Below are 16493 nucleotides of genomic sequence, written 5' to 3'. Positions count from 1 at the left end.
GTAATCTAACTATACATCTATATATAATACGTAGATAGAAGATAGAGCTGATCTGATAGACCCTGAATTCTCTATACAACGTTGTACATTTCGAAAGAAAAGAATAATCTATGTTTACATCTATACATAATACACAAAAATAAGGCAGAGAGAGGAGATTTTATAAAATCAGCACTGTCTATACTACATAGCTGAGTGAATCTGCACACCAGAATAAATGTCATCTAACTATACAACATATGTATATATATATATATATATATATATATATATATATATATATATATATATATATATATACCAAAGAGCTATAAGAGAGAGCAGATCTCCTAGTGATGCCTATACAACATCGCATGTGAGTGGATCTATACACCGTAATAAATGATAAATGTAATCTATCTATACTTTCATATGCAATACAAGGAGCAGATTAATGTCATCTATGTATACATCTTTATAAATGGCACACATCCGACACATATGTATGTATGTACTCCAGTATTTTTCCCTACAGCTCTTAAATATATGCTGGTGCCTTATCATACAAGCATATAACATACATAAAGCTATATGTTTGTAGCTTGAAATAAAAATGATTAGTTATAGCTTTGTGCAAAACTATTCTGAGAATATATGATAGTATAAAAAATGCATGTAGAGTATAGTATATACGTAGAGTATATATATACAGTTGTATGATTGCAATATATATATATATATTCTTAGTATGTGCATTTTAGGAGTGTGGTATATTCTCCTCCATTAACTTTGATTTAAGATTAACACTGCGTGATAGATAGATATATGGATAGATAGATGGATAGATGGATAGATAGATAGATAGATAGATAGATAGATAGATAGATAGATAGATAGATAGATAGATAGATAGATAGATAGATGAACACATCCTATCGTGGTTTGACAGTTTCAGCTGCTGCAGAGATGCAGATATACATTCAATTTTGCTATATTCCTCTTATGGTTAGGGGGCCTATTTTTAACCATTAGTAAGCCTAATTGTAAGTGTAATGTACTTGCTGGCAGAGCTGAAAGGGCAGTACACTATTACCACTAACACACCAGTGATCTATTGTAGACATCCATGCAGTTTCATATACCGCAAAATACTATAGTCATTTTATACTTGCTTGACGGCCTATAAATTTGGCTTTAACACTCATAGAATACATTGTATTTTGTAAACTACAGAAACGGAATGAAGGACAATTGTAATCTTTGCAATGACATCGAAATTAAGTGAGTGATGAAACAACAAGTGTGTAGCACATGGAACTACAGGAGAAGGGCTTACTGCGTGTACACTATGTATTAATCCTAAAGAGCCTAAAGAGACTTTTATTACTTTATTATCGATATTCTATCAAACTTAAAGTGACAGAGTGTATATATACAGATATATATATATTCATTTATTAGTTGTTTCTGCATTCTCCGTTAATCTGGGGGAGCTGTACTCTACACTGTGTTCTCATTATTTCTCTATGGGTCCAATGCATTTAGAGGCACACAGACTAGTGGTTACCATTCCAAGTCTATCATGCACATACCCCTAGAAGTGCCAGGTACGTGAACTGCCAGGAGACATCCCAAAGTGGGCTATTATAGCGTAATTAATTGTAACACAGAATGTTAGGCTATGGTAACACATTAGTATAATTGTCGCACAGAATGATTATGCAACAATTATGTGATATTCTAAATGAGAGATAATTATGGAATTCATTAATCATGTGAAAAGGGCAATTATTTTTCAGACTGTTTTCTGATAGAAGAGATAGGCAGGCTGCTTTACCCTGGGCCTCTCCATGTCTGGGCATTGCCATTAGTTTATGCTTGGGTGACATTCTGTGGCAGGGGTGCAGTCTGATTTCTCTTATGAGCCTTGTTTTGCTTCTCTCCATAGTGGCACATTGTATGATTGACATGTAAATGTCATTTTCTAGAGAAATCAATAAGACTTTAGCTTGCTATCATAGTATCCTAACAGGCCCCAGACATCAAAGGCCCCCCTGTCCTTGTAGTCAGTCACATATCAAATGTATCTCTATCAGTTAAATGCCAAGATGATACTTAAAATGTTTACATGTAGACACATGAAGACATTACAAAGAAAGAAGTCTTTAAAGCGGAGACTAGAAAGAGAAAATTGGTTATATGAGCTTCCTCTTCATATAATCAAACTTAATTACCCAAGTGACTTTTCAGTTTCTTGTGATTACAGCCCTACAGGTATCACTAATAACACAGCACAGTTTGCAGCCTGTGTAATTAACTCCCTCTTTCTTTCTTTCTTTTTTTCAGTCCTAGAATCAGTGTTATAAAGCAGAGAACCACAGCCAATCAGGAGAGGGGGAATGGTGACGTCACCGGACCCGGGCGTTTCCTGTTGGTTGTCAGAGGAGCTGCTTTCAAAAGAGGAAAGAAAAAAAGTTTCTTGAGTTTCCTTGAAGTGTGTGCAGGCTGCGCAGCTCGATCTCAGAGCGGAGAGACGCGACACTGCTGGGCTACCTTCATCACAGGGATCTTGGCCAGGAAGGGGATCTTGTGTGGTTCCCCTCAAAGACCAACATGTCTTCTCCTAGGAAAATCAAGGAGGATTTAAGCTCCGATGAAGAGGGCTCTGTGCATCCCATCCATTCCCCATCTGAGGATCACAAGATCAAGATTGCCAGCTTGCCTTTCAGCGTGGAAGCCCTTATGGCTGATAAGAGGATTCCTAAGGAAGTGTCACATCTACGTGGCATAGAGGTTCCAGGAGCAAGTAGCAACCCTAGACACCTGCACTTAGGGTTAGGGAGCAGAGAGAGTCCCAGCCCTCCAGGGGTTACAAAAAACTTTGAAACTTCATCTGTGAAATCAGAAAACTCAGAAGATGGGACTGCATGGGCCAAGGAAGGAGGCAGCTATTCCCCTCCACCAAGTAAGTTCATGCCACAGTCATGTTCCTGGTGCCATAGAGATGTCTATCTCCAGCGCACGGCTCTGATTTCATGTACGAGTCACTGCGGCCCATTCAGACGCTTTCATCTTCCTAATTGAACCTGGCTGCTCTGCATGCCCTGATATCAATACCCCAATAACTATATCTCTGTGGCATTCTTGTCCCACCAGCACAGCTGTGCAATGCGAGTGCAACGCTATTCAGTCTGGTCACTAGCAGTCTGCGCCGCACTCTGGCAGTGGATGGGTTAAGCCTGATCTAAGGTTCCCTGTAGGTGCTCGTTATTAATGCTCTCCTTATTCATTCACATCTCATACTGGTCAGTCCAGGTTTATTTTACTTGATGGATGAGCTCTGTTTGAATTCATTAGGGCTAGACCTTCTGTATATAGCCAAGTCCACAGCAAGCAGTGAAAATGCACTTCTTCAGGACTTTCAGGGTAGTTTTATCAGTTCCTGCATGTGTCAGCAATAGGAACAGCATATCAATGCACATACTGATGGCTCATTGTGTGAGGGTCGTCTGCCAGGAGTGATCACTGGATGTGTCCCCCTTTTCCTTTGCACTTCTGCAGCACATAGCAATGATTTGGCTGGCGCATGGCAGATGAGAGAATCATGGGATCCGGATGTTTATTTAAGATCTTCATGGTATCTTCAGATGAGCACTTCAATACATGTGTTTGTTGAGGGTTGAAACAATAAAGGGATTGTTGAGATGGTTTGTGGTGTAGAGTTAATAAGCCACTGAGAAGAGGAGACATGCGGCTTGCTATGCTTCTCATGTAGAACACTGCTCGTATTGACTTTACAGCATTATTAGCCACAATAAATGTAATTACTACAACTAATGCCACGAATTGGATTTACACCAATTGTAAACGATGGTTTAGTGCAAACATTAACTATCTATCTATAATAAAAGCATAGGTGCAGCACCAGCAGAAAAGGAAAAAGGAAAGGGTACAGAGCTTCCCATGCAATAACCAATCCTACAGTATTATATATATATATATATAAAAAGGAGGCAGCACACCAATGCAGCAATTTAGAAAAATATTATAAATCTAATGGCCCATAGTGGCCATGTTTCTGTCCATATGAGGATATGTCTCAATCCTTAAGGACGGTCCTCATATGGACAGAAACATGGCCACTATGCGCCATTAAATTTCTAATATTTCTTAAGGCCTGAGAAAGGTCCTCATATGGACAGAAACATGGCCACTATGCGCCATTAAATTTCTAATATTTCTTAAGGCCTGAGAAAGGTCCTCTTATGGACCGAAACGTGGCCACTATGGGCCATTAGATTTATAATATTTTTCTAAACTGCTGCATTGGTGTGCTGCCTCCATTTTTATCTATCTATCTATCTATCTATCTATACTCAGCTCTGCCATACGTTGATTTGTAAAACTTATGTACTAAATTTACTCTCAGACCTAGTTCAAACTGCAGTTTGTAACAACTGCCATCACAATTCATCACCCTATATTGCAATACCCCAATCATTATAGGCAAGCCTAAATTCCATTATATTAGTCATTTCCTTCTAGACACTTTTAGAAATATGATTTACTAAGCTGTCATACCCTAAAGTGAAATAATGTCAAAACACAGCCGGCAATTAACCCAATAACCTATTACTTGCATAGGGCATAGTGCAATTCTTTGAACACTATAATGTAAATATATGTCTGCTATGTGTAGTGATAGTATAATCTAGAGAAGGGGGGCTTGAGACTAATATTACAAATACAATAGTTTTCATTTTGACACCGCGGTATAAGTAAGGGAAGTTTTTGGTGTCACAATAAAGTTCTGTGTGTTAGCAGAGAGCAGTAGTACTTTACATATACCCTTGACCATTATGTTATGGCTGTGGTTCCTAGCTTATTAACTCCACTTTTTCTAAGTCGTGGTAACTTCCAGATGTCAAGGAATGAGAGTGGTAATTTCACAATATATCAATAGATGGAGAGCCCAAGGGTTGATGACCACTGTTTATGATATGGTCCTATAAGTGGACTCTGGTTCTAGAACTAAGATCCATATCTGTAATACATGTACCAGTTAGCAAGTTGAATGTGTATGGAATTTGTAGGTGAAGTGGGTCCTGATGGGAGTGCTGTACACCTGCAATGAGGCCTGTAGCAACTTCCTGCTCCCTGACATCATTGATACCTGATGCTCAGTCAATACCCCCTCCTCATACTTTATCAAGAGGAAAACACTGACACTTGTATAATTAAGATACATCGGTACCTTGGCCTTGTACTATGAGCTCTGCGTCGCACTGAGGCACTTATTTTCTTATAGGTATATTTAATTATGTGATTTTATATACTGTAATTGCTCATTATTTGTCCTGTTATATAGGTGCATGGATCATATTAGGTTTCTCAAAATTCCACTATAAATAAAAAAAAAAGTTAAAACCAAACCTTGTTAAATAAATCCACAACTTTGACTGTTAATCACTGAGTACATTCTTTAATTGAGATTGACTTGACGGAATAATCTAAAGAAAAGTATTAAATGCGATTAAATACAAGCAGGTTACTAATAAAGCTTTAAGAACAGCTTAATCTCTAAGTCACCCTGGAATGTTCCTTAAAATGAAAAGCTGTCACAAAGAAACAACAAAAAAAAATTAATATTCTTTCATTCTTGTGGGGTATTTTGATTTAGCATTTCCTTACAGATGATTGATGTTTATAATTTAAGTAAATGAGCCAAATAAATTCCAAAACATTATAAAATATTTTTAATTAAAAACGACCATTTTAAAATCTTATCACAGTGGTGGGCTGTTTAATAAAAATACTAGGAAAAGTCTAAGACGAAATGTTTATGAAAAGCACATTAACTAACAATCAAAAATCAAATGCTATTTAATATGATATTGATTAGGAATGTTATTAGATATGAAGTCGTCAAAGCATGGTATGTGTATCATTACTACCGTGATAGTGATAATTACTATTATGTTTGATTTCTTTCATAAAATACATATTTCAAGGAAATCAGCAAAGTGCTTATTAAAATAGCAGAAAAAGGTAAACGTATAAAAACAAGCATATACAAATACAGTGGCAATTGAAGCACTGATAATAACACTTCTAGCAAGTTATCAGTTTATTCAGTTTGGATTAATTGCAGGAAACATTCAAGAAAGAAGAACACGGGGATATAATGATGTGAAAGCAGTGTCAATTAGCATCATTTTGATGAATAATTTTGAACTAGTCCTTTTGGAACAGAGTTCATAAAGAAAGATTTACTCATTTACTTATATTCTGTGGTTTTTTTTCTTCTTTCTGCATCTTCCTGCACCACTGACCCAGACTATTATTCTAAAAAGAAGATGTTATAGACTAATAAAAAGAATGGGAGTCTTGAAAACATCACTTGATTAGCTCCTACACACGACTGAAGGTCACGATGTTCGTGTATATATGTATATATATATATATATATATATATATATATATATATATATATGTGTCTATATATGTTTATATTTATTTGTGTGCATGTTTAAATCCGTCTCTCTCTCATTTTGTATACATATACGAAATTATATATATATAACATATATACATTTACTTTTTGGTATGCACAATTATTGCAGTCCTACATTGAAAGTCACAAGGCTAAAGTGATAGTGATGTATATATATACTGTATGTATATATATATATATATATATATATATATATATATATATATATATAAAACCACACACATACACTATCTATTAATACATGTGTATTTATATATATATATATACACATATACATTCACTTTCAAAATATATATATATATATAATTCACTGAATAATCAAATATACATTTTATCTACTTATCTAGTTTATAAGTATATATATATATATATATATATATATATATATATATATATATATATATAATAGATAAGTAGATAAAATGTATATTTGATTATTCAGTGAATTTACACATTAACCCAGTCAGGTGAGCTATAGTTGGAGCAGATAACAATCAATATGTGAGTGTCAATGATATAAACTATGCATAGCTTGGGAATCTCCTATTTGAAGTGTTATTAGACGACAGAAAAAGCCATTGATGAGTGACGTTTGCATGTGTGTGACCCTAGTAATTAATGACCTAGGGCTATATTTGTCATTTCACATAAACATATATTTTAGTTTTATGGTGGAAAGCCAAGCTAGACAAACACCATATATCTCACTATCTCTCTCACTATCTAAAAGAAAAAAAAAAGAAAGGAATCACTAAAAAAAAATGCAAAACAAAAAATGGACTTTAATTAGCCCATGTGGCAACGTTTCGGTTCACAGAAGCTTTCTTCTATATCTATCTATATATCATTTGCATTATATTATTACTGTGCATTGTGTGTGACGGATGTCTGACCTGACTATGTCTTTCGCAGGACACCTCAGCCCCTCCACCTGCACCCTGAGGAAACACAAGACCAACAGAAAGCCCAGAACTCCATTCACCACTTCCCAGTTATTGGCCCTGGAACGTAAATTCCGCCAGAAGCAATATCTCTCAATAGCGGAAAGAGCTGAATTCTCAAGTTCATTGAACCTAACAGAAACCCAAGTTAAAATCTGGTTTCAGAACCGTAGAGCCAAAGCCAAGAGACTGCAAGAGGCTGAGTTAGAAAAACTCAAGATGGCTGCAAAGCCAATGCTACCACCTGGTTTTAGCTTGCCCTTCCCTATTAACTCCCCTATACCAGCAGCATCACTGTATGGGTCCTCTTATCAACTGCACAGACCTGTTCTCCCCATCCCACCTGTAGGACTCTATGCTACTCCCGTTGGATACAGCATGTATCATCTATCTTGAGATGTCTCTAAGCAGAACATGGATATGGACTAGCCTATAACGTTCTTGTCGGGCCCGAATATGGCCCCAACCTGCACCAAAGACTCTGTTGATCACTATGTGGATATCCTTTCACCCATATTGTGAAGACCTGCTCTCACAAGTGCCTTATAGCCTGTGTTGCACATAGACCAGCCATACAATGAGTTACTGAAAGACACTATGTAGCAATGGAGGAGAAGCGAAATAGTAGTATTATTTTACAGATCAGTTATTTATAATAGGGTTGTATAGATGTCCCTATCACTCCTTACATTCACATTAAGGGAGACATTGGTGTAAAAATGTACATAGCAAGGATATGTCAAGAAGGAACCAAAGACTATACTTAATGTTTATAATCAATGTAGATTCACCAAGCACCATACAAAACCCTATGTAATATCTTCCCTCATTCAGGGAGAGGGGTGATGTTTGGGACTTTGTCTTTCATTTTTGTGCAAGGGTTAAATCATGTGCCTTAGCAATTACTGGTGTCAGCATCACACAGATTATCTATGGTTTAAATGAGCAATATATCGTATCACAGTTGTATTTACTGGAGGGTTTTACTGATTTTAGTCACTGACTCTGCCTATTTGAAGCATCTTCAAAGCTTATTTGTAGGCTTTCAGAAGAGAATAAGGGACAATATCTACTACCCCCACTGAATCAAATATTGTCAAATAGTTTGTGCATTTTTTTTGTTTTACTGCTGAAACTCACGAACCACTGACCCTGTATTCTCATTCTCATCCCTTTGAAAGGGACATCTTGTAAGATGGTATATATTTTATTAAAGAGTTATAATTTCATATATCTCTTATTTGTAATTAAATTAAAATCTTGTTACAATGAATCTCAATGTGTCTCGTCTTGTCTAAAACTATAGAGTCCTCCCTTAGTGAAGTAAATATCCAATTACTGTTCAGATGTATGATGGAGGATGACATCACTATAATTATGATTGTAATAAATAATAGTAAAGTATTAAAACCATTACTATCAGAATTGTAATAGTAAAATATTATAATCCTCATCAAATTATTATTTTTGGGCGTTTTATGCGATTTTATCTCTCTATATATATAGAGATAAAATATATATATATATACATATTTATACATATATATATATATGCATCTATATATCTATCTATAGTGTAAACCTGACTACGCCTTTGACAGCGCTTAGGCATAAATTGATTTCCTCATTTCGTTTTAACCAATATAAAACCTATTATGAGATGTTTCCTATACCATTAGAGTGAAATCATATTTTATTTCATTGCAAACTTTTCGATAAAAAATAAAGGCTACGTAATAGTTCTTGAAAAAAATAAAAATAAGAGTAAAATGTTTTTGGTTTTTCAAAATCTTACTAAGGACCCATATCAAAATTCCTAATAAGTGGAAAAATATTACTTGAAATTTAAAATGACAAAGACAGTGAATAAAAATAATTCCACAACAAAAGATACATAGATTGATAGTAAGTTAGTTCGACATAGCTAGATAGATATATGGATAGATAGATAGATAGATAGATAGATAGATAGATAGATAGATAGATAGATAGATAGATAGATAGATGGATAGATAGATAGATAGATAGATAGATAGATAGGTAGAGATGGATATAGAAAGATAGATATAGATGATATATAGATATAGATAGATGATAGTGAGAGAGAGACAGAGATACAGATTGATAGATAGACAGATAGATATAGATAGATGATAGGTAGATAGATGGATGGAGAGATAAATAGATATGAGATGGGCATCTAGAAGGATAGACAGACAGACAGATTCGCTCCTCTAATTACCACAAGAAACCGATTGAGCATTACAAAGCACACATCTATCTATCTATCTATCTATCTATCTATCTATCTATCTATCTATCTATCTATCTATCTATGTAAGCATTCATCCCATATCTATCTGTCTATCCATTCCATATCTATCTGTCTATTTATTTATTTATTTATTTATTTATTTATTTTTTTTTTGGGGGGTGGCTTTTCTTGTAGAACTCAAAAGGTTTCTAAAATCCTTCTCATGTACTTGAAGGATTCCATCTACAGTATCTATCTATCTATCTATCTATCTATCTGTGTATCAGTCTATCTATCCATCATCTATCTATCCATCTATCTATCTATCTTTCTATCTATCTATCTCATATCTATCTACTGTCTGTGTATCTATCTATCCATCTCTCCATCTGTGTATCAGTCTATCTATCTATCTATCTATCTATCTATCTTTCCATCTATCTACTTATCTATCTATCTCATATCTATCTACTGTCTGTATATCAGTCTATCTATCTATCTATCTATCTATCCATCTATCTACTTATCTATCTATCTCATATCTATCTACTGTCTGTATATCTATCTATCTATCTATCTATCTATCTATCCATCTCTCTATCTATCTATCCCTCTATCTATCTATCTATCTATCTATCTATCTATCTATCTATCTATCCCTCTATCTATCTATCTATCTATCTATCTATCTATCTATCTATCTATCTATCTATCTATCTATCTATCTATCCCTCTATCTATCTATCTATCTATCTATCTATCCATCTCTCTATCTATCTATCCCTCTATCTATCTATCTATCTATCTATCTATCTATCTATCTATCTATCTATCTATCTATCTATCTATCTATCCCTCTGTCTATCTATCTATCTATCTATCTATCTATCTATCTATCTATCTATCTATCTATCTATCTATCTATCTATCTATCCCTCTATCTATCTATCTATCTATCTATCTATCTATCTATCTATCTATCTATCTATCTATCTATCTATCTATCTATCTATCCCTCTATCTATCTATCTATCTATCTATCTATCTATCTATCTATCTATCTATCTATCTATCTATCTATCTATCTACTTATCTATCTATCTATGGATATGTTTTTTTGTTAAGAGCCCTTCCTTGTACGTGTGTTTTGCATTTGCTGTCTGCCTTTGCTTGTGGTTTTCATTGTGCCTGATTGTGCGGGGCTGACATTACAGTCTGTTCTGGGTCCGTCCTCTTATAATTCATATTGCACTATGCACATACTGTTTGTATTTTGTGGTTTTGTAAAATGAACCACTCCTGAAATGCTTCTCATCACGTCAATTATCCTTCTATTCCTTCCCCCAATCAGCAACATTTTCTGACATGATTAGAAATGTCCATGATTAAAAGCTTTTAATCTAGCCATGCATTCCTCCTCCATTCTCCCAGCAGCATGTCACAGTAATGGACTCTTTCTAAAGCACCATGACCTCACTGACGACGTGCTATTACTTATTACGATTATTATATTTTCTAATGATGCACTTACATTAATTGAACTAAATCGTTTTATGGGTCATGATGACAACTCATTGAAAATAAGAACTCATCTCCATAGTGATGGATAATCCACTGCCTGGAGGAACAGCCAGTAATGGATCTTGTCACTACCTGACAACAATATTCAGTCGTGTGTAGATAATAGATATAGACAGATATTTTACAGAAAGATATTGTATGATTAAATTATGAGTCAGTTATTACCTATCTATCTACTATCTATATATGGTGTATCTATCAATTTAACTGTTTATCTATCTATATTATCTATCTCACTATTTATCTACCTATATATTATCTATCTATCTATCTATCTATATCTATCTATCTATCTATCTATTTCTATTATTAATCTATATATTATCCATCTATCATCTATATATCTACTATCTATATATGATGTATCTGTCTATCTACCTATAAATTTATCTATTTATATATCTATGTATATTTCTATTATTAATCTATATATTATCCATCTATCATCTATATATCTACTATCTATATATGATGTATCTGTCTATCTACCTATATATTTATCTATTTATCTATCTATATATATTTCTATTATTAATCTATTATCTATCTATATCTATCTCTGATGGGATATTTGCTCATAATGCTGTAATGCATAAAACACACACACAATTTAGCAGTGATTTTTTTTATTAGATTATATCCTACTATGACCTGAAATAACGTTCTGCAAAGTGTCAACCCATTAGGGAGTAAATCTCAAAAGCAGACCTAACAAATTAACATTTACTGGCAAAAAAGAGTCAACACCAGGCTTTTATGATTCTGTAGGGGGCTATCAAGCCGATGCTCCAATCAGATGCTTTGTTAGCCTCTCCCTCCACCCCCTGCTTGAAATGATATGAAAGTGGACCATTTAACCTGCAGTAACACCAATTCCCCAGGCAGGTCCTGCACATAGATTTATGCATTGAACTGTGAAGGAAAATACGGCCCTAAGCAAATGGACCATTAACTGCAATGTCCCACAGCAAGGCAGAGATGAGCAGGACTCATTGTAACTGAGGCAGTGCTGTAATAACATTGGCTCTATGAAGTATTATCACCAACCCAATACCTTAATAAATCCTTGGGAGGAACCAGTGTTTACACTGCAACCTTTATGAAGTGATTTCATTAAAATAACTTAGATTCAGTTGTCAAGGAAGACAAGGTAATTGTGTTGGATGCTGTAGGCAGAACGTGACAGGTATCACTAGGAAAGAAAACACAGGATACAATGGGGGCATTTAGGACAAGTTATGCGCAAAATAATAGTGGTGCCTGGGTAGAAACCAATCTGTTGCATGGTTTCATATTCTAAACCACACAGCAATCCACTAATGTATGCCTTGCCTATTATGTCCATATGTACATGCTCCAAGTGGGGAGGCACAGACTATTGAAGGTTTTTATACTGCTTTTTTACATTATTTGTTCACATTCTGAAGACAGGATAATAGAAAGATAAATAAAACGGGATGAAAAGTTGCAAAAAACGGGCTTACACACCTTAATCTTTTTACACCTTGAAGAATTTGGAATCATGCCTCTCATTTGCTTGAAGATATATAAATATATATACATAGATAGATAGATAAATAGATAGAGATAAATAGATATGGTTAATATTGTAGATAGATATAATAGTTAAATAGAATAGATAAATAGATAGATAGATAGATAATAGAGAGATAAATAGATAGATAGATAGATAATAGATAGATAGATAGAAAAGAAGATAGATAGATAGATAATAGATACATAGATAGATAGATAGATAAAAAAGAAGATAGATAGATAGATAGAATGGAAGAAAGATAGATAGATAGATAGATAGATAGATAGGATGGAAGATAGATAGATAGATAGATAGATAGGATGGAAGATAGATAGAAAGATAGATAGAGCCCTTTTTTATATAAATTATATTGCTTTTTTTCGCGATATCAAGTGGTAAAATGATGCTCTAAAGACAGCTAAGGAGCAATTCACTATGTGACTGGTGAACTTTAAAAATGAAGAACAATTTAGTTGTTTGTTAGGTGCAGAAATAGGAAACGGAGGTTATAGGGAAAACCCGATTTTCTTGGTATTTGAAATAAGCAACAATTAAAATTAGAATCCTTTTGCAGAGTGTGATAAATTTATGAAAGATTTCCATTTTTATGTTTAGAAGAGTGTCAGTGAATACCTTGACATTAATAATAGTAATAATTAATAAATTAGTAACAATTTGATACATTAATACACGTTGCTAATTCCGGACAACTATTGATCTGTGTCTGTGATCACCTTCTGACCAGTCTCAAAGCTTTTGGTGCCTATACATATTTTTCAGGATGATAATGCTTTTACTTTAATGTGCTTTCGGACTTCATAAATATAATGGGAAACATACAGAGAGGTCGTGCTGGATTTCAACATATGTGCTATTTTTTTCCTAAGAGGAGAGGCCTCGGCTAATGCATGTTTTTGGAGGAGCCAGGACAGTCAGGAATAAACTGTCAGACTGTCAGCTCCTGAGCTCCCTGAACATCTGAGTGTAATGTCTTGTTCACTCTGCGTTTATGCCCCAATGAAGTCATGAACACAAATGAGGTTCAGAAGACCATCGTTTTGCCCTGTTCACACTGGAGAGATTGGGACATAATTATGATGATTTTGGTGTTAAGCTTCAGACTGACATTTTTTATATATGCTGTAGAATAAATAGCTCTTTTTACGTGATGGGACAAAATTGTACTATAACTTAAGAAAGAACACAATTTATTAATTATACATATACTTTTATATACAAATAAAACATATGACTGTAATAGACTGAAGATCACACAAGAGAAGTGAAATGTTTTATGGAATCTAGTGAGAACAATTCCTCTAGACTTAAAGCCCCTTTCCCAACAAAGTAGCTTCTGATAGAAAGCTGCTTAGAAAGTACCATGGTTCTTACAGTTTTAATAGTGTTCTAATATTAGGACCAGAATCACCAGAATGCAGCAGATCATCGATAATAAAGGCTTATGTGCAAAGCATTACAGACCTTTAGGTAATTATTATTATTATTATTATTATGCTTCTTATTATCGTGCCTCTGTGTAGTATATCTTTACATCGCTGTATAAGCAATACTTTTAGCTACAGTATTTCTGAAACCGTATGCACATAGCTTAGAGAAGTTACAGAGGGATACGGATTCCCTGGAACCCAATAATACAGACACTCCATTTTCTGCCATATGGTGCTCATTCGGTACTTTACAAATATAGATTTTCTCACTTACAAGCAATAATGCATCTGCTGAAGCCCTACAACATTTTTAGTCTGATAGATTGTGTATGAATCAGTGAAACTATGCCTCTAGGTCTATTGTCTTTATTTGTGGACAGTTGTTACTTTTTCTATAACTATCTAACTGGTATTAAATGTCATATGAGCTCTAATATTTGTTATGTCTATTATAGAGATAACCCTGGGAATATCTCTAATTTCCCTCATTCCACAGCATTTCCCTGTGTAACTAGTGTGTGTGTCCCATGCATCTCTTGGATCCCAACCAAATATTTCTCTCCTTACATGAGAGGTTTTCTTCCAATTTTCACCACAAAAACAACAAACAGAGCTAGTCTAAGAAAAGATTCACTTCTGGATTTGTAGCAGTGAGGAGGTCCTGGACTGGTATGGGGTGGGAGATCCGCTGTGGCTACACATGGACAGAGGGCAGACCCTGGACAGGTAATCCAAATCTTTCCTGCAGGATGACCATGTTTTGCACTAGCATGCTAGGCAGGGGATTCTGTCTGCACCTGTTAGATATGAGCAATGTGTTTAGAAAGGATAGAGAGGAGGAGGAATAAAGCTGAAGCGAGAAAATGAGCAATGAGGTCTGGGGAGGGGTACAATGGAGGGGGAAGGGAGATATGATAGTCCAAACTGGAAACTAGATGACAGAGATAGAGAAAATGAGCAAGGGAGGAAAGAAGAGGAGAGAAGTGAGGGAAGCAAAGTGAAACTGGCTGGAAAAGAGAGAAAGACAGGAGAGAAGAGAGAAATAGATGAGAGATGGAGAGATGTAGATAACTAGATAGATAGATGATAGAAAAATATTAATAGCTAGTCATGACAGAGAACTAGATATTGGATAGATATCAAAAGCTAGATAGATATGATAGTTTAGATATTAGATAAACAGATAAATATCAATAACTAGATAGATATATAATAGATAAGATAAATAAAGAGAGATAGCATTGGCTATAGATTAGATAGATAGGTAGGTAGTTAGATAGCAATAGCTATAGCTAAGGTAGATAGACAGAGATAGATAAAATGATAGATATTAGATATTTATCAGTAGATAGCTACAGTTATAAGATGAGCAATAGATAAATAGATATTAGATAGACAGATAAATATCAATATCTAGACAGATAAAGCAGAAAAATATCAACAACTACATTTCATTTATTTTTATTTATTGATTTATATTACTCCCTTATATAGCGCCATTAATTCCACAGTGCTTTACAGACATTATCATCTAGATATATAATAGATAGACAGCAATAGCTGTCGATATGATTGACAGATAGATAATTATGGGATAGATTTATAATCGATAGTACATAAATATCAGTAGATAGCTATATAGTTATAATATGAGTAATAAATAAATATTAAATAGTCAGATAAATATCAACAACTAGATTTCATTTATTTTTATTTATTTATATTGCTGCTTATATACCGCCATTAATTTAACAATGCCTTACAAATATCATCTAGATATATAATAGATACATAGATAGACAATTAGCAATAGCTAGCTAGAAACGTAGAAGGTTAGATGATAGATGGACAGATAAGTATCAATACATAGATAATAGAGAGATAGATAATAGGAGCTACCGTATATAGATAGAATATATATATAGATAGATAGATAGATAGATAGCTAAATATCATGAGCTAGAAAGATATACAGACAGATATTAGGTAAACATCAATGGATAGCTAGATAGTTATAAGATGAGTAATAAATACATCGATATTACATAGACAGATACATCTTGATGGGTAGACACATATCAATAGCTGGATAGAAATCTACTTTATATGTATAGTGATAGAGAGATGATGATGATGAGAAGGGGCAAAGCTGTATGAAGAAGGCAGGCAGCTTGCTGTGCAGTGAGAGCAGGCACCGGAGCAGGGATGTGACGGCTCCGTGCAGTGATCGCCGCTGTAC

General features: G+C 34.4%; 1 protein-coding gene across 1 annotated transcript; it reads left to right on the top strand.

Moving 5' to 3' along the window:
* The first annotated feature begins 2417 nt into the window (after positions 1-2417).
* Positions 2418-8707, top strand: MSX2 (msh homeobox 2). Its single transcript, XM_073651297.1, has 2 exons — positions 2418-2944; positions 7406-8707. Exons 1-2 carry the CDS (start codon positions 2593-2595, stop codon positions 7828-7830), a joined length of 777 nt encoding a protein of 258 aa, XP_073507398.1. The 5' UTR covers positions 2418-2592; the 3' UTR covers positions 7831-8707.
* The last annotated feature ends 7786 nt before the right edge of the window (positions 8708-16493 follow it).

Source organism: Phyllobates terribilis, unplaced genomic scaffold, assembly GCF_046119375.1.
Source record: "Phyllobates terribilis strain yellow unplaced genomic scaffold, ASM4611937v1 Scaffold_11__3_contigs__length_659146591, whole genome shotgun sequence".
Classification (NCBI taxonomy): Eukaryota; Metazoa; Chordata; class Amphibia; order Anura; family Dendrobatidae; genus Phyllobates; species Phyllobates terribilis.
The sequence above is the reverse complement of the archived record's forward strand: the minus strand, read 5'-3'. Positions and strand labels throughout refer to the sequence as shown.

Bases quoted from the DNA above. Each gene is read 5' to 3' on its own strand.
- MSX2 (XM_073651297.1), top strand. From the start codon at position 2,593: ATGTCTTCTCCTAGGAAAATCAAGGAGGATTTAAGCTCCGATGAAGAG. The intron at 2,945-7,405 runs GTAAGTTCATGC...TGTCTTTCGCAG, and splicing joins CAGCTATTCCCCTCCACCAA to GACACCTCAGCCCCTCCACC.